The 24,812-nt window shown below is 41.2% G+C and overlaps 1 protein-coding gene across 1 annotated transcript in view; it reads right to left on the reverse strand.

The window, feature by feature from the left end:
• DNAAF9 (dynein axonemal assembly factor 9) overlaps window positions 1-24,812 on the reverse strand; it is a 1,049,036-nt gene that overhangs the window by 875,987 nt on the left and 148,237 nt on the right. The window contains exons 2-3 of the mRNA XM_085642690.1: window positions 21,675-21,754; window positions 4,260-4,379 (exon numbers count right to left, since the gene is read on the reverse strand). Of these exons, the coding sequence (XP_085498816.1) occupies window positions 4,260-4,379; window positions 21,675-21,754 (200 nt within the window). The remainder of the gene's footprint in view (window positions 1-4,259; window positions 4,380-21,674; window positions 21,755-24,812) is intronic.

Below are 24,812 nucleotides of genomic sequence, written 5' to 3' on the forward strand. Positions count from 1 at the left end.
CATATAGGCCCATTAGTCTGTTGAATTCTGACTATAAAATCTTGATGACGGTATGGGCAGAACGATTTCTACTCGCCGTGCAAGAAAGAATCTATAGAGATCAAACCGGCTTCATAGCCGGCAGATCAATGGTGACCAACACCCAGTTTTTAATACATGCGCTGGATTATTTTAATACAAATTGCATCCCGGCTAGTATTTTAATGGTTGATGCGGAGAAAGCCTTCGACCTTGTGAATTGGAAAACCTTGTTTTTCACTTTGGGTCGGTTCGGGTTCCCTGCACAAGTAGTTAATATGTTACGAAACATCTATCAGGGGGCCACTGCCCAGATCATAGTTAACTCAAATTGTGCAGGAACCATAAATATAAACCGTAGAACCAGACAGGGCTGCACGCTTTCGCCATTACTTTTTACTTTTTTTATAGAACCTCTGGTTTTAAAGATACGAAACAATGCTGCTATCAAACCCCCGATACCTGGTATGGCTAAATTAAAACTATTTGCTAACGACATTATTTTATATCTGACTCCCGACAGAGAGAACCTCGAAACAGCTCTGAGGGAATTTTCGGAGTTTGAGCAAATAGGCGGGTACAAAATAAATGCCAATAAAACCGAGTTTCTCGTCCTTAATGCTGATTTGAAGTCTTTTCCTCCTTGTTTAAAGATACAAGCAACAAAAACTGATCCTATAAAATATCTCGGGATATATGTATCTAATCAGTATCATCAGTTATTTGAGCTGAACTATTTAAAAATGAAGGGCAAGATTAAGAAGTTGTTGGAACAATGGGCATTACTCCCTCTATCGATAGTGGGTAGAGTTTCATTGATCAAAATGTCCATACTCCCGCTGCTTATTTTTTTATTTTCTAATGTCCCGATTAAAATAAATCAGTCATACTTTAATGAAATTGATATTCTATTTAGGGAATTCATTTGGGGTAGTAAAGCTCCGAGGGTTAAATTGAACGTGATGCAACTACCCACAGTACAAGGGGGCTTAGCACTGCCTCACATGAGCACTTATTATGAGGCCGCCTTCCTTGATTTAGTGGCTGGCTTGATGGGATCTAACCTTACTAGTGACAGCTTTTTTATGGATAAAATGACACAAGAAATTGGATTACTAACCCCAGTTTTTTTTTAAACTTCTAAACTTCCAAAAAAGACGCGTTATAAGACTTTAAAACATTATCTTTTTAGACTCCAGTCCTTTTTTAAAAAGATGGGCTCATCTGGTCTCCAGTATTTAAAATTAAGAGAATGCACGAGTCTCGGCCTCCAGTTACAATCTAGGCATATAAGTACTTGGGAAGGCTGTGGACTCTCCGAGTTAAGGCATTTTAGAATTCAAAATAGGCCGATCTCCTGGCAAGAAATAACGGCACGGGCGGAAGGACATCGGAAGCCGACCTTTCTTGAATATTTACGTGTTGTTAATCTGCTAACAAATACCAGTGGTATTTTGGACACCCCTAATCAATTTGTGGTAGCCCTTTATGGGGCCAAAGTCAAAGGGGTGGGAAATTGGTATCGGCTGCTCCATAAGCAGGGACAGGCTTCCGTGATAGAGACTCACTTGGACAAAATAACTCGGGAGACCGGATGTAGGCTGGAAGGGAAGGAGTGGGAGTCTATGTGCCACCTAGGAAGCAAATCTTTGAGTGCCGCAAATTTTAAAAGGATGGCCTTTCTATCACAATGGCTTTCTTATTTAATTCCGGCTGCTTTAAAAAAAAAGATTTCCAGGCGCAGAAAATAGGTGCTTTCGCTGCCAAATAGATGGGGAAGGCGGGTGGCATCATACTTTTTTTGCATGTTCAGGACTTAGGCTTTTTTGGGAGGCAGTTTTCTCGGATATTGGGCAAGCAATCGGTGAGAACATTATGCTCGAGGCCGAAACTGCCTTGTTTGGTATCAGTAAAGATGAAAAGATACTATCCGAGCCCGAAAAAGCCTTCGTATTTATTTCGTGTATAGTGGCTCGCTCCCTAATTTTGCAGAATTGGAAATCCAGGGAAGCACCTTCTCATCTGAAATGGTTCAACAAAATGAAAAGAACCCGAAAATTCGAGGAAGCCTATGCTAGGAGGGTAGGAGCTATTAAAAATTTAGAAGTTTTTTAATGTACTTGAAAAATTTAAAGAAAGATTATAGTACTAGGGTTGGAAAACTAATGTAGCAGCTTTTTACTAAAATGCATTAGCACTTTTTCGTATTGCACTTTAGCAGTTTTAGCACTTTTTAGAATGCATTTTTGCATTTTGGTTAATGATGTGAGGAACTGCTATAGTCACAAATACATGTTGTATTAAAAAAAAAGGTGTATTTAGATTTTACGACAATATGGCATACTAAATGTTTAGCTAGTAATGCAGCACAGTCAGGGAATGATCTTTAACATCATTAAAAGTGTGTCACACGACTGATCCTTCTCCACTAATGACCTTGCGTAAGCTAACTTGACATGAGACTGCCGGTGGCAAACCACAGGCTCTTTACAGTCACAGCTTTCACAGTCATTGACTTACCATGTGACCACCACTGCTCCAGCCACACATGAGACAAAATGCATTTGTCACTAACACTGCCCTAGGTCTCCTGGACTAAATTTCAGGTGATAGTCATGTGACTGATTCAGCACCAGCCCCACCAATTCTCTATAGTCACAAACCTCACAAGTGAGTGCCTCTATTCTGGCACTAGCTGCCTATTCGAGGCAGGTATGATGTGTCTCTTATCAAGCCCTCCTGGATCTTTCAAAAAGGATACTGAACCATCAGACTGCTCTGGGCAAGTATTTTTGTTCAGAGCAATGACTAACAAGTGACTGACTGCACCCCAGCCCTACCAGACTTTCAGCGGCTGTGCAAAATATCCATGTGTCCAAAAAGGCAACAGATTTTAGGAAGAGAGATAACAGTTACATATGTTTAATTAGTTTAGCCTGTTCAAATTTCAAACATTATAAATATATACACATGAAAAGGATCATGCTCTTCCCTGAATATGCTGAAAGGACCGGCACAGGTAACAGATGAATAACTTGATCTGGGGGCTGGGGAGAGAAGCTTTCACTAGACTAAAGGCATTTTCGTTGGCCACAGTGAGTTGTAAAATGTGAGTTAGGAGGCCTAGGGAATGGAAACCAAATTTTCGAAGCCTTAAACTCCTCTGAAAGACCTGGGAATGTTCACCTTTTTATTCCCAGTCAGCATTTCTAGAAGTGTGGTCTTCGGTGGGTGTCCAGTATATGCTCATGTTGGTGCATGTTTAATTAACCATGTAAATCATGTATAATGCACTGCAGTGCTTTTTTGGGATAGAGTTATGCTTTATGCCTGGAAAAACGATTGTGGAAGAGGGAGGGATGATCGAGAAGTTTAAAGGTTACAGCAGTAGAAACCCATCTGAGAGGGCGCAAATACTTCAGCAGTTGCCTGGTTCCCATGGGTGGTGGCTGAAGAGAAGAAAACGAAATTCATTCATAGAAATTGTTTTAAAGGTACGGCAACACGAGTAAATATGGTCTGCAGAGCCTGGGAGAGACCCATAGGAGTGAGGGACGCACGGGGGAAGCCCTGTTTCAACAGAAAAGACTAAAGGTAGAAAACAGGTCCTACTCAAAGAGGTGGGCTGATCTAGAGCATCGTCAGTATCTGTATGTGTTTTCAGAATGGTAGTTGATGTGAAGGATACTTGCAGACGGCGGACAGCCGATTGGTTGCTTAAGCTGTATTCTCAATGGTTTTCAAATAGAAATGTTTAAAAGACCAGTTGGGGAAACATAACATCAATTCCAAACTCCTCTATCATGTCACCCACAACCAGATCATTCAAGGAGCGTTCCATGTGCCTAAGACCTCGCTACAATCATTATTCATCCTTCTACATCCTGAATCAAGCACTCTAAGCCATCTGCTATATTTCTTTTCTCATCACAACTTCTATCAGAATAATGCACAGTCCAAGTTAAGCCATGCAACTCTTCCCTTTACTGTACATTAATGGATTGCTCTTCTTACTAACTAGATTTGCTAAACTCCGCTTTTACTATGGCGGTCTGAAATTGGAAAGGATTAGACATCCATATTACGGCCTACAAAAATGTAGTGAGATGCTATGCTAATACAGACTCTGTGCTACACAAGTGTCAGAAAACAGTAACACTAGCGGACAACTATGTTTTGTACATGTCGCAAAGCTGCAACCTTTCATTACGTCTGCAAGTTTGTTAGAAGATCAAACATACCATCTAGGGCTTCCTCAGGAAATCCGAGGTTTTCGAAATCATTATTTTTCTGGTTATACAAATCAAACAGTAAGTAATTTGCCAGTTCTCTGCAGCCTTCATTGTATCTGCTGTCGATTCCTGTAAGATATAATAAAGAAAATAATTGTATGACCTATTACACAGATACAGGTCTGCCAATCCTTGCAAGTACATCACAAGCAAATTTCAAGGCAACCATGCAAGCTTATGTATATTCGTATTGGAGCATCTGTAGGATATAATATTACCAAGCACTTGGTACATTGTTCCAGGATGGGCAAATTACCTGGGTATACCTTTGACTGTTGTACAGCAAAAGTAATTGGGTTTTAAATTACGACATTCAAAACAAGTTAAAAATAAGCGGTGGCACTTAACAATAAGAAGCAATTAGCTACTAAACGTATATAAGCTTAGTACAAAAATGGTTATGTGAACATATGTGTAAGTGATGATACTCTGAGCTTTCCAATACAGTCAGGAGGATACTCGCACAGGGGTTTAGATAAGCTTTTGAAGCGGAAGTATTTTACGCCCTATATTTGGAAGCCGGGCGTAAAGCAAGTTCTTACTGAGAAGAAACGTTATTCACATAACTTAATCACATACAAAATTAAAAATGTCATTTTCAGACTGAGAAACTGGATATTTATTTCATATCACCCATTCTTTCTTAGTAGCCAGACCTTCATGCAAATTAACTCCGATAAGTTTAACTCAAAGATCCTCTTCAGATCAGGGTTCAACATCTGAAGAGTATTGTAGAAAATGAAGAAAGTGTATACAAGTGAATGCAAACATCAGCAGGAAGACGTGTTCGGATGTACGTGTTAAAAGAAAGATACAGTCCCACCCTTACTACAATAGCAGAATAAAAAGCAGCATAAATGGGCTTAAGATTTGGGGGAGGGAAGCAGATGCACATTCAGGTAGAGTAGGAAAATATATGTGGACATCACCCTAGAAGTGAAGGCCACAGTCCCTCAGAGGGAACACGATTTAAGAAAATTTGCAGATGAAGCTGAACAGAGGTGCAGCCCAGACGGGAGGTTAGGCTTCACAGGACAGTAGACATAAAGGAGTAGGGCATTGCTACGTTTGAAAGAGGGACATGGCAGGGACACCAAGCTAGTGTAGAAATGTAGCAAACTACAGGCATATATAGGTTGCATTCGTTAGTCATGTGATCAGTTATTTTTGTAGAATAGTATTGTCGTTCTAATAATGATGCTGTGCTCATACAAATTTATCAGTAAATATGCTAATCTATATGTTTGACGTAGACACCTTTAAGAAATATGTAAACCATGGTCCATTACATTGTGATTTGAAGTTCAGTGTACAGTTCTGCAGGGCTGACTGACCTTCTGCGCACTTTGTAGATTCTGTGCTTTCTTGCCAATAAAAGTTGTATCTTCTTTTCTTTCAATTAGAGACCAAGAGCAATTCTTGTGGCACACCATTTATGATTTTACTCATATTGATAAATCACTAGAGCAGCATGTGTGGAAGCTATGTAGAGTTATATCTTATCGTTACTTCCTATGTTTACCTTTTGGGAGTATTTTTCTATTGTCTTGGAATAAATCAGACCAGTATGGTGCTGATCTAGTGACCTACCCCTACAGTCTTTGTACGATGAAATCAATGGCCTTCGAGTGATAAATATATATAAATTAAGAAATGAACGATTTTTACCACATGATCTGGACCTACCCTAGCCTAATCCCGTACTGGACAGCAATAGAGTCCGAAATCACACAGGTCGTGGGCTGGCTGGTTCCCAATGATCCCGTACGTTTCATCCTGGGAGTAATGGGCGGCCTAGATGGTTCCAGAGCTGACAGGTCATTCCTTGGGACAGCCATCGCAGTAGCCAAGCATGACATTGCAGCTGCTTGTGTGCATTCTAAACCCCCAAGTATAACCAAATGGTGCCAAGAGGTAGACTGGTCTGCTGCACAGGAACAACCCTTATTTGAGGCCCGGGGCTGCCCTACCAAGTATAGAAAGGTCTGGGGCAAATGGATGAATCAATTAGATTAACTGAACCAATGTTTACCTGTGTACACAAATGCAATGTTTATGCTCGGTGGCAGTGATTTGAAACATTTATTTGTATGCAATCTAGGGTAACATATGCGGAATGCCATGAACCATTGGGCTAATGTCTTGTGCTGTTAATTGCTTGATCTTAAAAATCAATAAAGTTGATTGCCAAAACAAAAAATTAAGTAATTAAATTATACACAGGTACCTTCATTTTAACTGAAGGTTCATGAATCCTGCTAAAATTAAGGATTGCATCTCTAATTCAATGTCCCTTAACAAAGGCAGAGATTAACACTATATAGGAGGGATACCAAGAGGACCCACAGACTTGGCAGAGTTTATCAGTCTGGGGAAATAGCCAATGCAACCACATAATCCATTAGAACAATAACATAAAACAAGTTCTGGGTTGTCATATGTGTCCCTGGTTGCCAGGAGAAGCAGGGCTTTCAAGCAGAAGGTTTTCTGCCACTGTTCGGGGTACTGGATCCCTGTGTCCAAGTTGCTTTTCCAAAGCAAATCGTCACAAAGCATTTCAAATGAGTAAAGCATACTATATTGTTTAATTAGGCGGGGTATTCATTTGTCAGTGTTGGTTTGTACTCTCTTTCGCTTCGGCGAGCCAGCATCTTCATCCCAAAAAGTCGGAGAGAAAAAAAAAAAACTAAAGACGTGTTTTGCTTTGCTATAGATTGATTAGTTTCTCAGAGAAAATGTCGCTACGGATATTGATAATTACCTGGTTCATGCAAACCAGACTGTGCGCAGCCCCCTCTGTTCGCCTTACAGACATATATTTCAAATGGACTCCAGCAAGTGCAAGGCTCTTATGTGACTTTAGACTATAAACAAATGGCAGACATCGACATCAATGTGTATTTGTATGTCTGGTTTCACTGTAGTTCTAGCTCTATTTTGCTGATGTAACCACAAACTTGCACAGTGGGCTCTGTATGACCACCAGTGCAGACAATTAATCTCTTGTTTTTCCAGATACTGAAATGTCACTTGTTCAAGTGTCAGCTGTGCTTCAACAGAACCCTAGCCTTTGAAAGTGCACCACTACCTTAACCTGGAGCATTAAATCAGATAAGAAGAAAGAATTACTTACCTGCGGTAACCATCTTCTGATGGATACTCCATCTACCTGTAGATTCCTCACCTGTAGAATAATCCCAGGTGTCAGACTGGATCCAGAAACTTCGAAGCTCTCAAGTCACTGGTAGGGGGGCACTGGCTTTACATCGATGCCAGGAGGGATATTAGCCAACATCAGTGAAGCCATATAAAGCCCACCCCAGTGCAACAATATCCGCTTCCATCCATTTTTTTCCAAACCTCCGAGATGTGCATCTGGACTGGCATCAACACAATGTGGTACAGTGCCAAATTTAAAGTGGATCTTTAATAACTTTCCCTATAAGACAGCCATCAAACGGGGAGTGGGCGGGAATGGTGAGGAACCTGCAAGTAGATAAGAGTATCCACCAGAAAGATCGCTGCCACAGGTTAATAGCTTTTTCTTCTGCATGCAGACTCCTTGCCTTTAGAATACTATACACAACAGTAGGGTTGATGGTTAGATGAGAAAGTCCTGCAGAACCCATCTGGTGAAGTAGTCCTCCCTACGCACTTAGGAAGCCAGGCAGTAACGCTTAGTAAAAGACTGTAGGGATGCCCTTGCAGATTTCTGCCATAGGAACCTCCTCTGGCAAAGGTGGAAGTTGAAGATTTGGCCCTGGTGGAATGAGCCCCGTTTCCTTCTCAGGGTTCTTTCTAGGACAAAGTGAAGCAGGCCTTGATGCAGAGGATGATACATCTGGACAATGTCCGCTACTGGACCTCTTTTTCTTTTGTGAAACCGCAGTACCCAACAAAGAGCTGCTCAACCAGTCATATATCCTTGGTGCAGTCCAGACTGAAACTCAACACCCACCAAAGATCAAAACTATGAAGCCATTCTTCCACCTGTCACCACTTAAGGAGAAAAGCAGCCCTGGTAATGTCACGGAATTAGGTCAATTGTGGAGGGGAACTGAATAATTCACTTACCAAAAATGGCACAAAAACCCCTCTTTTAAAGATTAGCATCTGCAACTGTAAAGAGGATCAAACGGAGACCCCATAAAAAAAGTCAAAGCAAGATTAAGGTCCTACTGGGACACAACAAAGGGAGGTGATGGACATACAATAGTTAACCTCTTCAGAAAACACACCACAATAGGGGATTTAAACAGGGAAGGCTAGTCTGGGAGACAGAGGAATGTTGACAAAGCAAACAAATACCACTTTACAGTCCAGCCTGCACACTCCACTGGGCTAGGCAGGATTTGCCACAACCAAGACTGAAGAGACTCTATGCTGTTGTCTGCGCCTCATGAAGCAAAGCTATTCTAACTCCCAGAATTTACATATTTTTTGAGGGGGGACGAGATAATGAAAATATGATGACAAATGCCGGTGGCAGCTGAAAGGATCTTAAAGGTTCCTGCTCAAACTCCAGGCATGAAGAAGGCGCTAGGAAAATATGGGGTGTAGGACTTTTCCCCCCACTAGGAAAGATGATACAGTATGAATGGCAGCTTGAGAAGAACACAGAGAGAAGTGCCAAAGGTCTGCATACCACACCTTCTTGAGCCAATCTGGGCAACAGATAGATTGACTTGAGTCCAGTCTAGGTAAATCGTCCTCACAACCTGATAAATCAAGTGTTGGGAAGACGCTTCGAGCAGCTGAAAGCTCCAATTCAAATCAACTGCATCCTCCAACTGATCCTGAAATGCACAGAACTGCTGGCATTGAGCACTTTCAGAGGAGGAGAACAAGTCCACTTGAGGAATAGTCCACTGGAAGAAGATACGCCACTTGTGATCAGCAAAATAATGCCGGCTCAGTCTGTCGGTCCTGACACTCAGAGAACCCGCAAGGTGCTTGGATCCTAACCAGATCTGCCCTAGACCACAGACTCGACGTCTCTAGGCAAAGGTGCATCTATCACTATTGTGGCCATGGTCGGAAAGGGATTAAAGATCATCCCACGGTGTAGGCGTGTCCAATTCCCCCACCAAACCACATCTGCTGCAGCACTATGAAGGAGCCAGACTGTTCTTCCTGTACTAGAACCACTGCCTTCGGAGGCACCACTGCAGAGCCATCAAATGCCAATGTGCATACATGACCAGGAGAACGCATGAAGCCGGCAGATCTATCAGGCATAAGACTTTCATAACCGGCACTCGCACACCCTCTAGAAAGTCTAGGGACATTTTCCCAAAGGTCAACAAATCCCTGAGGAGGAGGAGGAGGAGGGAAAGTGCGAAGAAGGCTAGTGTCCAGAAATAACATGAACCGGAGGTGCTGTGAGGGCTGCTGGTGAGATTTGGGGTTGCTAATTGAGAAGCAGAGTTCAAACAGTATCCAGATCATCCACTGCAGATGGTGCATCATGGTCTTTAAAGAAAGGAAGATTGACTAGACTGGTAGGGTTCAAAGTTATGACCTGATGATCATCGCAAATGTCAGTGGTGCTTGCTTAACCCGCTGAGCAATTATCTGGCTAAATTCCTCATACAAACAATAATGCCGAAAAATCTAAATGGCTCATGATCCAACGCAGAATAACATATCTTCAAATTTCACACAGGATGAGCATAAATGTGGCCATCAAAATGATGTGCTACTGCATACATTTCTGAATTACTCTAGCAGCCAGTGACTGCTCAACAGGCTTTGCATGTTTTCTCTGGACCACAGAATGAGACAGGTGTGCAGATTTAGTGCTTGCAATGCACCATACTGGAATTGTTCCTGATAGCTGAATAAATTGTTTTTGGACAGTTTAAAACGCCATAAGGAAACTAATGTCACAATAAAATCACAATTAATATTGATAGGTTTCACTTGGGACACTTCACATTGAATGCAATTATAATGTGAACGCATTGCATAAAATAACTTGTTTCTCTACTACTCTGTTATATGTCTTTTTTCTCTCTGACATCTACCTTACCTCCGCTTTCATTGCGATTGTGCATAAATGTATTTTGATATCTAATCATTGAGTGTCCACAGGAACCTCTGTTTTTTTGTCTAATTGTAAGTACCCTGGTTCCTTGTAAGTAGGGTTTCCCTTGTGTCTCTATACATGATGTCAATGAGTATAGACATCTCTATTTTCAACTTCCTCAGATATCTGTACTCAACCGCCTCCGCAAAGATCAGTTTTGGGACAAGAGGTGAATGTACACGATCTTTTGATATCAGAAAAGGGGTTAGTCAAGGGTGCGTACTCGCTCCTTTTTTATTCAATCTATATATTAATAGCTTGGGTAGCACCCTTGGGTAGCACACATGCACCAATCTGCAACAAACTGGACACCGGCCTATACCGGTTTTACTCTATGCGGACGATGCGGTGCTTATGGCCCGCACCCCACTGGCTTTGCAGCGTCTTCTAGATAAACTTGTACTCTTTATGGAGAATCTGGGGTTATTAATCAATATTAGCAAAACCTTTGTCATGAAAGCAGGCCGAAGAATATCTAAGGGGCGTAATATTTTAATAGGAAAAGCGATTTTACCACAAACGCCTTCTTTTTCATACTTGGGGATTATATTTGATGGTGTAGGGAACTGGAGATGCGCATTAAGCTCGAGAACGATGCAATTGCTTAGATCAAATTACGTGCCTGTGCAATTTTTCAAGGAAATTGGGCTGTAAGCCTCCTAAAGAAATGTTAACCATTTACAACGCTAAATGTCGAACAATTGCAATGTATGGTTCCGAGCTATGGGGTTATGTAAATGTGGATTCTTTACAGCTGTTAGAAAATGGTTTCTTTAAAAATCTCCTTGGGCTCCCAACCAGCTGTTCTAACTCTATATGCCACTCGGAATTGGGAATCTGCGGCTAGATGTCTCTATCAGATTGTGCTATTGTACAGGACTGTTGTGACTCGGAGCTTCCTCTGAACATTGCATGGTTAAAATGTATCACACAATGTATGTCTGACATTTGCCATCCTGAATATTATGACAATTCTGAAACCCTGAAGCGTATCACCAGGAAATCATTAAAGATAGAAGGTTTAAACCTATTGGAAGATGTGAGATTATCGGTGGAACTGGTCAAACCAACTGTACAGCATAACTAAAAAGTTTTGACCAGTTTCTCGATTCAACTGTATTTAATTAGCGTACTTAATCCCCAACATAGTTTGTCTTGACGCGTTTCAGGCTTGATATCTTTCACTGTTTGACAAGCTTCCCAATCACTAATAACTAATGTATTGACCTTGTGACAAGATGTGTGAACCATCAACCATACATGTACTGTTCTTTTGTAAATTTTATAAAGATCTGAGGATTCTTTTTAATAAGCCTCAATTGAAATCACTAAATTTTAGACAATGTAGACCGGCGTATCTATACCTACAATTACTTCCAAACTTGTATACATGCGTGGTATTAGCTAGATTCTTGAGGTCTGCTATTTCCAGAAGGAAGTCATTAACTGCGGTATGCTAAATAGTGCATGTGTTTTATCTACATTCATTTTAAAATTTGTAAATATTTTTTAATGTATTGTTATGTACACTTTTATGATTCACTCTCTGATTCGAATAAAGATGATTTGATTTGACTTCTATGGACACCGACTTAATAAGCACAGGAATCCAGATACTCACGCTGAACCATTTTTGGAATCTGAGACCCCAACAAGTTAGTACTGGAAGCAGGGATTTCAGCCTAAGCAATTTCGATTATTTGGACCTCAAAAAAATACACAAAAATGCAAAAACAAGCATTTATCAAAAACACATGCACAAATAAAATATTTTATTTAGTTCGCAAACAAATATAATGGTTTTTTTTTTATTTTATGAGGAAGGCTGAAACTTTGCTAAATTCAATTCAGGACACCTATCACCCACACTATATTCTGTTTAATGCACTTGTGCTTTTCCTACAACTCAATCTGCAAATGACAACTTAATTTTTAGTGTCAAATTCCTTCACATGTACAGATCGTTTAAAATTTTTCAATTTTGCAGTTTGCATATATATATATGTATGTATATATATATATATTACCTACTGGCGGTCGCCAGTAGGTATATATAGTTAGGACCTATTTTCCATAGGAAATCTGCAACATTCTATTCGGAATAACGTTGGCGCCGATTGACGAATCTTCGCGAAATTTTCCAAACTTTTGGCCAGCTCCAGTCCGCTCCTATGCTGAAAATTTCATGGTGATTCGTCAAGCGGGGGCCGAGAAAAAAAGGGGGTCCCAAAACGCGTTTTCCCCATGCATTTTCCCATAGGACCTGTTGACGCAGCTACAGCCCGAACTGCTGAACGGAATTACACCAAATTTGGCAAAGAGGTAGTCCTCAGTTCAGACTCGTGCCTTTTGGTTAAATGGTGTAAATCCGTTCAGTAGTTCCTGAGAAAATTAGGGTAAAAAAGTTAGTGATATCTATGGCCTCGGAGGATCCGCAAACCCTCCCCGCACCCAGCGCGCACCCTGCTGTGCACGAGTTGTATTCTAATTGGCTGTCAAAACTCCAGATCAGGAAGTGTTGGTAGCCATCTTGTGCCTCGGTAGAACAGAGGCACAAGTAACCTGAAAAACAAAGGCGAAAAACGCGACAAGGGGGCAGGGTAGAAACACCCTGACCCCCTAGGCCTGCTCAGAGGGTACCACAAGGAACCCCAGGGCCAAAAAAAGATATTTTTTTTAAAAACAAATCGGCGAGATTCGCACCCCTGAGCGAATTTCGGCCGAAAATTTAAAAAAAATTCAGCGCGGACTCCAGCGCGGAATATTCTAATTTGCCCCCGGGGGCCGAATCCCGGGGGCATAATTTACAAAAAAAGTGTGGGGGGGTTCCCAATCCCCCCCACACTGTCCCGGGGACCACCACCCCCGGGGCTTTATTTCAATGTATGAGGGGCTCATGGTCCCCACCGCAGCTCCGGGGACCGCCACCCCCCGGGCTTGTTTTAAAAAAATTTAAAAAAACCCTGTGTGTGTGGGGGGGAGGGGGGGTGCTCGAGCCCCCCCCACACGCCCCGGGGACCGCCACCTCCCCGGGGCACAAAATATTTAAAATAGGGGGTCCGTTATGGACCCCCAAGCCCCGGGGACCACCACCCCCCGTGGCTTTAAATTAACTAGGTGGGGGGACGCGCCCCCTCCCCCCCCCCGAGCCAATGATGGCCCTGGGGACCTCCACCCCCCAGGGCTGGCTCCTGCAGTGTCCCGGGGTGCCCACCCTCGGGACACTGCTGTTTGCAATGGCAGGGCAGGAGCCTCGCTGCTCCCACCCTGCCATTGCAAACTGCTTTGCTTCATTGAAGCCAGAGCATGTTAGCTGCTCCCCATGTGGGAAAGCAATGCTGGCTCCCGCAGGAGGCGGGGAGTCGGCGGGGCCGTGGGGGTATTGGGACCCCCCCACGGTCCCCAACGAGGTGGCCAGGCCCCGGGGTATGGGGTCCCGGGGGCCAGTAGTGGCCCGGGAGGGGGGCCACGCGGCCACCCTCCTAAAAATAAAGATTTTTTTTTTTAAAAACGGCCCCGGAGGATTTGGTGCCCGGGGCAAATTATGGCCTCGGGAGGGGGGCCACGCGGCCCCCCTCCCGATTTTTATTTTTTTTTATACAAAAAAAAAAAAAAAGAAATTGGGGGCAGGCCCTGGGGGATGGGGGCCCCAGGGCCAAAAAATTAGAAAAAGAAGGGGGGCTACACAGCCCCCCTTTGAAAACAAGAAAAAAAAAAAAGAAGGGATCGGGCCGGAGGCCACGCCCCCTCCTTCCACCACTCTGCAAACGCGCCCCCTGGTGCGTTTGCAGAGGGGGATCTAATTCCCCTTGAATACTGGGGGTCCCTGGGGGCCAACTAGTCCACCAGGAACCTCCAGTGTGCGCCAGGGGGCTGCGTTGTAGAGAGGTGTAATTAGGCCACACGCCCCTTTTTACACCTCTCTGCAAGGCAGCTCCGTGGCGCTTACTGGAGGTACCTGGTGGGCTAGTTGGCCGCCAGGGGACCTCAGGATTCAAGGGGACTTAATCTCCCAACTTAAAACGCGCCACAGAGCGTGTTTGCACACGTCACCTCAGGTCCCGCCCCCTTCCTTTACCATTGTACAAATATTCCTCTAAAATCAGCCTTACTACGAATTCCGATTTACTCACCTGTTATCAGGAGAGAACCCAGGGCTGCATCTTTTAGCCCAGCACTGACTCTGAAAAGTAATTCTAAGCATACTTACCAGTAACTTGTATTTCCTTCCATAGGAATCCATTGTGTGGTTTTCAGCAGAAAAAAATTTCTGTGTCCATTTTTGAAATGTACAAATATTGCTCTAAAATCAGCCGAACTACGAATTCCGATTTACTCACCTTTTATCAGGAGAGAACCCAGGGATGCATCATTTAGCCCAGCGCTGACCCTGAAAAGTAATTCTAAGCGTACTTACCAGTAACTTGTATTTCCTTCCATAGGAATCCATTGTGTGGTTTTCAGCAGAAAAGTTTCTAAGTGTCTATTTTCACAAACTAAAAATATTCCTAAAAAAATCGTCTGTATGACTTAAACACATTCTTTCAACTGTTTACAGGAGGTTGGCCAGTGCTGGATCCAGGGTCCACCACTGAGTAAGAAAAAGTAACGATAACACTACTTACCTGCTATGTGAATTTTCTGCCATAGGATAACATTGGTGATTCTATGTGAAACGTTTTCTAAGTGTCAACTTTTAAAATACAATAATATTCCTTAAAAATAACTACTGTAACTCAACTGTTTACAGGAGATGTCCAAGGACTGAATCTAGGATCCAGTCCTGTGGTTAGAAAAGTAATCCATAAAGTAACTAAATTGCATTTAACTAGAAATTCACTTTGAGCTCAATGTTGCTTTGTGTTTGAAATCGTGTTGCCCATTGCAACAACTGTAACTACTGTACTTAAAAGTCTGTTGCCTATTTGCCAAGTATTTAAACTAAAGTAATTCATTCTGAGAAAGTATATTTTGTATTGTAATGTATAATGTAATTATAATGTAATTTAAAAAAATATATCTAAAAATAAATAGTTAAAAAAATGTAGCAAAACAGTATAAAATAAATCAGTATAGCAATTGATACATTAAAAATTGTAATTTACAAAACCTTTGAAATTCACTGAAAAAACCATAGGTTTCAGGCCTGATATAGTTAGGAATTAGCATTTAAAAAACCTTTGAAATTCAGTGAAAAAACCATAGGTTTCAGGCCTGATATAGTTAGGAATTAGCATTTAAAAAACCTTTGAAATTCACAGAAAAAAACATAGGTTTCAGGCCTGATATAGTTAGGAATTAGCCTTAAAAAAACCCTTAGAAATTCAGTTAATAAACAATAGGTTTTAGGGGTGTTATAGTTAGCTGGACATTTCACTTGAACAAAACCATTGAAATTCCTCCGATATAGTTAGTTGTACTAACTACATCTCGCGCGCCCGCAATCCACTGCTGATGTCACATATTACATCATTCATGACATGGTCAGTGACATCACTGATGACATCACAAATGGCATCACTGATGACATCACTGATGGCATCATCCACGTGACAATCAGATACACCTCATCATACACTAGTATAACCTTTCATCACTCACTGTAAAATACAGAGTGCCAGATTTAAAACCATTGACACGCCAATACAAGTTTCTAAACACCCACTCAGTGATTCCTAGATCTATACCCACATCTAATCACTTACCTATAGATTCACTCATACATGCTGTCAATGATCAATAGAACACTATCACTTATACACCTATATCGACATTACACAGCAGCACACATCCTAATCACTTATGAAGTCATCCTACTCACTTATGCAAACAATGGATCATACTTACTTTTACTTAGCTATACACTTATATAAACACCACTTCATCTATTCATATAGATAATAAATCATACTTAGTGTGTTATAAAAACACTATTACATGTATACAGTTATCCATACAGTCACTCATACAATCACTGAGTCATATATATACTTATGTATATACAACAACTGACACATACACTGGCTTTTATTTTCCTAGTTTGTTGGACATGTACCATTGAGACATATATTGGCTCATCACCACACCCATAAAGATATTCACTAACCCAAACAACTGTTATAACATGTAGTTTTAACTTAATATACCTACTGAATCAACTATTCACACATCTTTGGGCAGTCACAACCCCCGCCCCCCCCCCCCACCGAACCACACACACATTCACTCTCTCATACAAATACTCAGTTAACTAATCCACAAATAATATAGACTTTCACGTAGCTAGTAACCAACTGGTGCAGCAGTTTACACAACAACTTACACAGTGATACAGATATTCACACAGTTTAGTCACTATCCAATATATTTAGTGAGACACTATAAATTAGTCAAGTAAACAGTCAATCACACTGCTACTAAATCCTCCATCCAGATATTTATATATCCACTCATTCTTCAATGCAAATTGCTATATATATACAATACATATTTAAATAACGAACCAAACCACATTCACTGGATGATGTCATCAGTGATGTCATTTGAGATGTCATCAGTGATGTCACTGACCATGTCATGAATGATGTAATATGTGACATCATCAGCAGTGGATTGCGGGCGCGCGAGATGTAGTTAGTACAACTAACTATATCGGAGGAATTTCAATGGTTTTGTTCAAGTGAAATGTCCAGCTAACTATAACACCCCTAAAACCTATTGTTTTTTTCAGTGAAAATATATATTTATACATACACATACATACACACGAGTTTATTAGTCAATATTATTCCATTTTCTAAGCAGTCCTGGACACCTTGAGCAGGTGTCGCCGCCCACCACGGGTCCGCAGAGCACAGGTTAAGAACTACTAGTCCAATTCCTAACTTGAGATCGATCAAGGCAAATCCGAGCTAAATGCAGGCTCAATCACAAGAATCGAGGAGAAAGATGAAGATTCAAGTCCTGGCAGCACAACTACAGATCTTGATGCAATCCGAAAGGAGGAAGTTTACAAGTCCAGTCATGTTCAAGTATAAAAAAAAAAAACATAAATGTGGAACGAGGGTTCCCTAGTCTTCAATGAAACAATAGAATACCAGGGTTACCCACCCCGCACCCCAATACGAAATAGGACATTGCATTTCGGAATTCGAAACGACTGCAGATTGACCTTTACAACATCCCTGATGCACCTCGGCCAAGAATCGGAGCTGCAGGAAGTGGGGTGGATTTTATCGACTCATTCCACTGGTCTGTCACAAGTCAGTACTCAACAGAACAAATGATAAGCAGATTCAATAATTTTCAGATGACGGCAGGGAACAGGAAATACAGTTCACCCCCTGCCAAAAAGGCACTACAAGTTTAACTGGAAAAGAAAACATTTATTCTGAAACTGACCCTTCCCCGAGTGCTGCAGATAAACAGGCCAGTTAATCTCTTTCAGCACTTCACTTCGACAGCACTTTTTATTTATAGACGTGCTCATGGTCTATGCATTTGATGATAACATCGAACTGAGAAATCTCAAACGGGAAGCAAGAAAGCAAATGCTTGCCACAGTCACGCACCGTGCAGGGGCAGCAATATCTGTGTTCATAATATTAAGTACCATTAAATATGCAATACCTTTTGCTTTCCAGGCAGTTACCATACACTATGTGGTTGAATGCAATTTAAAAGAATCATAAATTCATGACATCGAAATTTTCAGGACAAATGGTATTTTTACCTTTTTGAAAAAAATTAACTCTTATACTGTGTTTATGTCTTATATATGTTTTTTAGGCATAATACTACTTATGGATTTTTTTTTTTTTTTTTAAAAGGTGAGCGTAGATTCTTTTTGTATTGATCCAATTCACTTCCAAAGTCCTAACACACCTTCCTTAACCTACTTTCAAATACATGAATATTCCCCCTTCACCCATGATTCTCTTTTTATCCTTTTTGTCCATACTTCCTTCTCTCACTGCCCCCCGTAGCCTGCCTCATATTGTGGCTCGTTAGCACGATTTTCCGCTTGAATATTCAAACTATGTTCACTAACTGGCATTCACTATGAAAACCAAATGTTTTTCTTTTTAAAACTTTTTTTTTGTTAAACTGTCTTTTTTCTTCAGGTTTTTGGTTAATGATCGTCGGCCAAACTGTTTCCATACTAAATGTAATGTTGCACTGAGCAGGCTTTCGATTATCTGGATAACATGGCTCCTATTTGTTCTTTCAATTTACAAACTGCACAGCAAAGATGTTCTGAGCAGTACGGTACCACTACAGCAGCTCATCGAGGCTTAGTACGATTTAGATTCCAAGAAGATGAATCTGAGAGAGTTGTACAACATGTGGAGAATCTCAGAAGTAAATATAACGTGCATGCACCATTAGTAGGCTCGAAGAGGAACCACTGGGTATAGTTTATTTTTAGTGAAGAGGAAGTTGAGAGAGTAGGTGGCCGTAGCTCCTGAGACATAATTCCAAACTGTACTAATGAGAACTAAAATATTTAATGCATTTCAGGCTCAACAGCAATGAAAGGTTGCCCCTAACTTAACATACAAGACTCATATGAAATCCTTGTCCACTTAAAAAGCAACTACACTCAAAAAGGTCTGTACGATTTCTGATTCGGAATAGCACAAGGTAATTAATTCCACATAAAGTCCTCAATCAGTGAAGCAAACCAAATCACACTCGGGTGACCCGCTACACTGGAAGATTTTGTCTGCTGGAATAATTGTTAAACTACTACACTGTACTGTTTCAACACTACAACGCCCTTTAACAGACATAGAGCATTACCAGAATCATAAAGATACTTCTGAGCTCTGAAAAAGATCAATGTTTAGCCAACTGGTGTCCTAAAGAGTCCAAATACCACCTCACCAGACATGAACTTAGCACTATAAGTAAATAAATAAATCCTTTCTGACGGAGTCAAAGGCCAAGCAGAACATAAAGTCTGTATCTTTAGAAGACTATGCAGATTCCCCAAGGACAGTCGCTAAAATCCTTTAAATGCGACTTGGGTGTTAAAATACTTACAAAAATACATAAATGGGTGACATGCATTTTCAAGAAATCCAAGCATAATATGCAATACCATTAAACAAAATTATACTGTTGCTATAGCAATGGAATGTGTGCAAAAATATGGACCTCATGCTCTGAGAATAAAATTAGGAAAGGGTCGTTCTGAGCAGATCTAAGGCTGGAAAGCACGCTGGATGGTTGTAAATGAAAGTAGGAAAAGCCAGTCTGTTCAAATGTTCTAGACCAGGGTTCTCCAAAGTCTGACCTGGAGGGCCGGATCCATGCCAGATTTTTAGCCTTTCCTCATTTAGATAAATGTAGTTATCTTAAAAATCTGGCATGGATCCGGCCCTACAGGACCTACTTGGAGAACCCTGTCTAGACCAACTGCAGACTTCTGTGAGTATGAGGAACAGAATTAATTTCTGAGAAAATAAAAATTAAAAAAGTGCAGACCTTTAAAAACTTAGAAACAACGATTGATTTGGGACATTTGCTTGAAGAAGTGGAGAAGAACACCGGAAGTATGCTCCTGACAGTTTCGTATTAATGTGCCATGTTTCTATATGACGCCGCCCGGCCTCTGGGATGTGGGCAGTACGGCTGTGTATACTACACGGATTAATGATTAAGGGGAGGATGGGAAACCTGCATTATTGACATGCATCCTGGTTGCTGTAAGCTGTACTTGGTCCTGCAATAAAAATGGTTTGACAAAAAAAAAAAGAAGTGGAGAAGAAGCCTCCCTTGTAACTTGTATATCTGAAAGGTCACATTCCAAATTAATGTAGTCAAAAGATAGTTTGAAGGCCGCCGGGTCCACAGGGCACTGACTTCAATGCCACAGCTGGTTAAGAGAGGGTGCGTGCTAGAGGGGATGGGTGTCACCTGACCACTGCAAACAAACCAATCACCTACAGAGTGCTTGCCAAAACTTAAAAGATATAGGACTCTCACTAGTTTCAACAGGCAGGGAGTGAGTCAAAGAGGTCCTAGGAAGAGTCTAGAGAGCATGGCAGATGAAGAGGAGGCACAACAGAGGGGGTAAATATTGAATAAAGAAAACTCTTTGTCTGTCAGCCGTTAGCCCTGGAAAAGAAGAGGCAAAATTATCACAAAACTTGGGCATAGTAACACAGACAATAAAACGTAAATTAAATATTATGCCGTGCTATCTAACACAATACACTATTTAACCAGCGTGAAGGAAAAAAGGATGAAAGCAAAATTAATCTACAAAAAACACCTCCGCAAGCAAGTTGCCATACCAGCCTCATGCTCTAGCCACCATTCTAAGAGGGTTGGTAGCTTCAGGCTGAAGGATAATAATCTGGGGGTCACCTGGAGGTAAGAGGGCCAATCAACAGGAAAGGGCCTACAAAACTACAAAAGATTGTCTGCAGGCAAGGAGGAGTCATGGATCAAATTAAAAGGGACAGACAGTAAGGCAAAGGACGCTGAGATGAGGGGTGCAAACTTAAGAATAGCGAAACAGAGAAACCGGTGATGAACAACTGGTGGGTGAAAATGAAAGAACCTATTTTAAGCACATATTGTCCAACAATCCGTTTCACTAAAGGGCACTAGTTTAATAGCTGGTGTGTGCAAGCAAAATGCCATCCCTCACACACACGGAGCCTACGGCGGACGTGAATTTGAGCCATTGCCCCTTGCTTTGGTGGATGGAACTAAACTGTGACTGACAATGAAACAGACCAATGGATGTAAACCACTGACCAAAAGCCTACAAAATCATTTTTCAAGAAACTGTGTTGTGAAACGACTAAAGTGCTCTCAAAGGCCAGAGCTAAAAACGAGTTATTCTTGGACAAAGTTTAACAAAGTGTTGTAATTTAACAGTGAAGTTTAGCAGAGAAAGCCTTACAAAGCAAGTCTAAAAATATCACAATGAGAGAAAGAGAATCCCATTGAAAAAATATAAAGGTAAAAGTAAATCTCCTCAAAAATGTAAGAAAGACACAAGAAGCAAAGGCAAAGGGGTGTAGAAGGCTTATTGTAGGCCCTGCCAAAGGCTGGCCAGGAGACCTGTAAACAATAGCAGGCCCGGCTAGATAGCATAAAAGATGTTAAGGGGAATAGCAGGCTTTTTCAGTCTTTCCGTATATATTTCAAATAATCCCAACAAAAAGGGAAACATTAGGCCACACATGAAGAATACTGTTGGGGTTCAAGGCATACAACTGAAAGGAACTTTAATTGAATTATAGAAAAAAATTACAAACCTAAAATGCAGAGGATTCCATCAGGTCTGGATTTGCAACTTTGTTTGAGGATGCTCTGGACTTGTCTAAGGCGGCTGCAACTAAACAAGAAGAGGAAACAGAGTAAAAGTTAAAAACTTAATATTCACCAGTGCAAGTGACAAATTATTGCGAAAGCACAAACAATGAGTGGATGGCATGAATGAATATTTTATAAATTACCTTGATGCTCTTAAGGCACAACTCCCAAAACATTTTTTGCAGCAAAGTGCGACAAACAAATTGAACAAAAATCAAAACTAAACAGATTTTTCAAACCACAAATTTCCCCAACGACTGTAGAAATCTAGAATGGGGTATGTTTTCCACAGTAGACCATTATGGTTATGCCCTGCAAAAGAGGAGGTTGGCTAGAGTGTCGGGCAACTTGGTCATAAAATATGCAAGGAATAATTTGTTGGCATCAGTATACCATAAAATAACTTAAGCCTGCTTCCATAGTTCTAAGGTGCCAAAAGATATGGAACATACCCAGGATTTCTGTAAATGGGGTAAGGAATGGTAGAGACAAATCACGTCTACTATGCCTACCACCACAAATTGTCTTCGCTGGACATAATCTTGAGGTGTAAGAATAACCTGGAATAAGCAGTAAAATTTATGATGTGCTGATTCCATGTGCACTCCTGGTTATGCCAAGGGTTGTGCAAATACAAAGCTTGGCACTGAACAAGTCAGACAATTATTTTTGAAAACTTTAACAATATAATATGTAAACCGGATGTAGTTTAAAAATAAAAAAACTGCCATATATAGGAGCTGTGCTGTAGTAGGAACTTTTTCAGTGCAGCATAGGGACACAGGTGTTACTAGCACCTGCTGGCTTCTGGCTTACTATGTAACAAATTAACGGATTACTTTCCCATCACTGATACCAGAAGACCAAGAGTGTCACTTTAGGCAGTGCAGAAGGGGATGTCACCCAGGGCTAGCAGCTAAGAGTGAGAGATGAGCAAACTACTGCCTGTGGCTGGCTGGCTGGCCCACTGAACTTCCAACTGCTGAATGGGTGATGCAAAACCAATTTATTTTTCATTTTTCACAAAGTATAAAATGATCTGTCTTCAGGTACAGATAAAGTAATAAAGCATAAAAAAAAACTCGTAACATGCCTGAGTCTTGGGCCATATTACACTAAACCCCTCAAGTAAATCTATGCAGCACTACTTTGGGGAAAACTGTGTATCTACTCTTCCCACCCACTCTCCTCCCTACTACCTCAGGAATCTTGTGTACACGGTCTATTGTATTCTTCTTTGATTTATTGTCGCTATGAATTTTTATTTACACTGTATGTAACAGGTACTTGCTGCTATTCTGTTTACATATCCCACTGTAGTTCGTTTACTCCTTTTTACTGTTACTATATAATGTTATCTACTCTCTATGTACCTCATGCTATTGCTGATGTTCAAGCTATTGCTGATGTGCTTACTCTTATTACAGCACTAAGTTGTCATGAACTTAAGCACCAAGATGCCGTGTTTCCTCTCTACCTCGGTGAAAAACTATGCATCTATTCTCCCCTCCCTCACATCTCCCTACCTCAGAGCTTTCACATGTCTGTCTATTCGTTCCTTCTTTTTTATAATGTTGCTATGAATTTTTGTAACTCGGATACTTGTTGCTATTCTGTTTACATATCCCACTGTATACAGTTCACTCCTTTTACTGTTGCTATATAGTTTTTAATCTTCTCTCTAGGTACCTCTTGTTATCGTTCTTTTGCTTACTATATAACGCACTCTGATACCTTCAGGTCATGTTCCAACTATACAAAACTCATAAATATATAAGTCTCAGATTTTACCGCGAGTTATAAAAACCATGTGTCAAGAGATAAGATACCCACATGTCCACCAATCTTGGAACAGGTTTCCTATTAAAAAAGCCATTGCAGGATGGTCAGCATACGTCACGACACACACGTACACGCATGCATAATAGCAGGGTCGCCATTTTGGGTTTTTTCTTATTTACCATTTTGAAATGGTGGCTGCCCATCTTGCTGTGGTGACCATACACATTGGTGCAGGGAAAGGACATAGCACATACGTATGCGGCATGACCGAGCTGCCATTTAAAGGTGTTTATTTTTTCAATTAACAGTTCCAAGATGTCAAGTGCACATTTTAGGCTGAAAATTACCAAAAAATAAGAATAAAATATGCGCGAAAGCATATTTTAAGAAAGGACCAAAAACAAATTGCAGCTGCCACGCCCTCAAAATCAATAATTGTTGGGGGGGGGGGAATCATGGGACACTACAAAAGGGTGTGGAGTGACAACAGCAGGGGTGTGAGGCAAGTAAATGTCGTAAAGCAGCTAGAGCAATTACAGTGGGAAAAGAACACTGGAGGTCTTGAGAGGGGAGGGGAGGTTCTAAGCAGTGGAAGGATAGAACTCGTCCAATCAGATCAAAGCAAGACCAAAATGCTTCTGGGCGGAACAAACAAACAAGCATTTACAATGCAATGGTCTCGGCATTGGTAAAGTTAGAGCTATTGGTATTGCTCATGACGTTATTTTTGTTTATGTTTTTGTTCTTAAAACATTTAAAGAAACGGCATTGTCATGAGCAATGCCAATAGCTCTAACTTTAACAATGCCGAGACCGTTGCAAGGTGGAATCAACAAAAGGCATCGGCCTGTTGATCGTCAACGCCAGCATTGGGGACAGCCGGCGGGGGCTTCACGAAACCCTTGCGGACCCTGCATTTCTTCATTTATACACATGAAGAATTGTCTTTAGGCACTTTCGAATTTAGGGGCATATTATCAAGGAGGGCGTTAAAAATTATCGCCGCTTTAGCGGCAGAAAACTGCCGCTAAAGCAGCGATAATGGGCTTGATAATACGCCGCAGAGAATTCCCATAGAAGCCCATGTTGACACCAGAACATGGGCTTCTATAGGAATTCTCTGCGGCATATTATCAAGCCCATTATCGCCGCTTTAGCGGCAGTTTTCTGCCGCTAAAGCGGCGATAATTTTAACGCCCTCCTTGATAATATGCCCCTATAGTCCTTTTTTATATACAGCGCATGAAGCCGGGTCTCAGCTTCTTTCCGAGCGCTCCTAACTTTACTAAAAAGGAGGT

Source organism: Triturus cristatus, chromosome 2_2 (genome assembly GCF_964204655.1).
Source record: "Triturus cristatus chromosome 2_2, aTriCri1.1, whole genome shotgun sequence".
Lineage (NCBI taxonomy): Eukaryota > Metazoa > Chordata > Amphibia > Caudata > Salamandridae > Triturus > Triturus cristatus.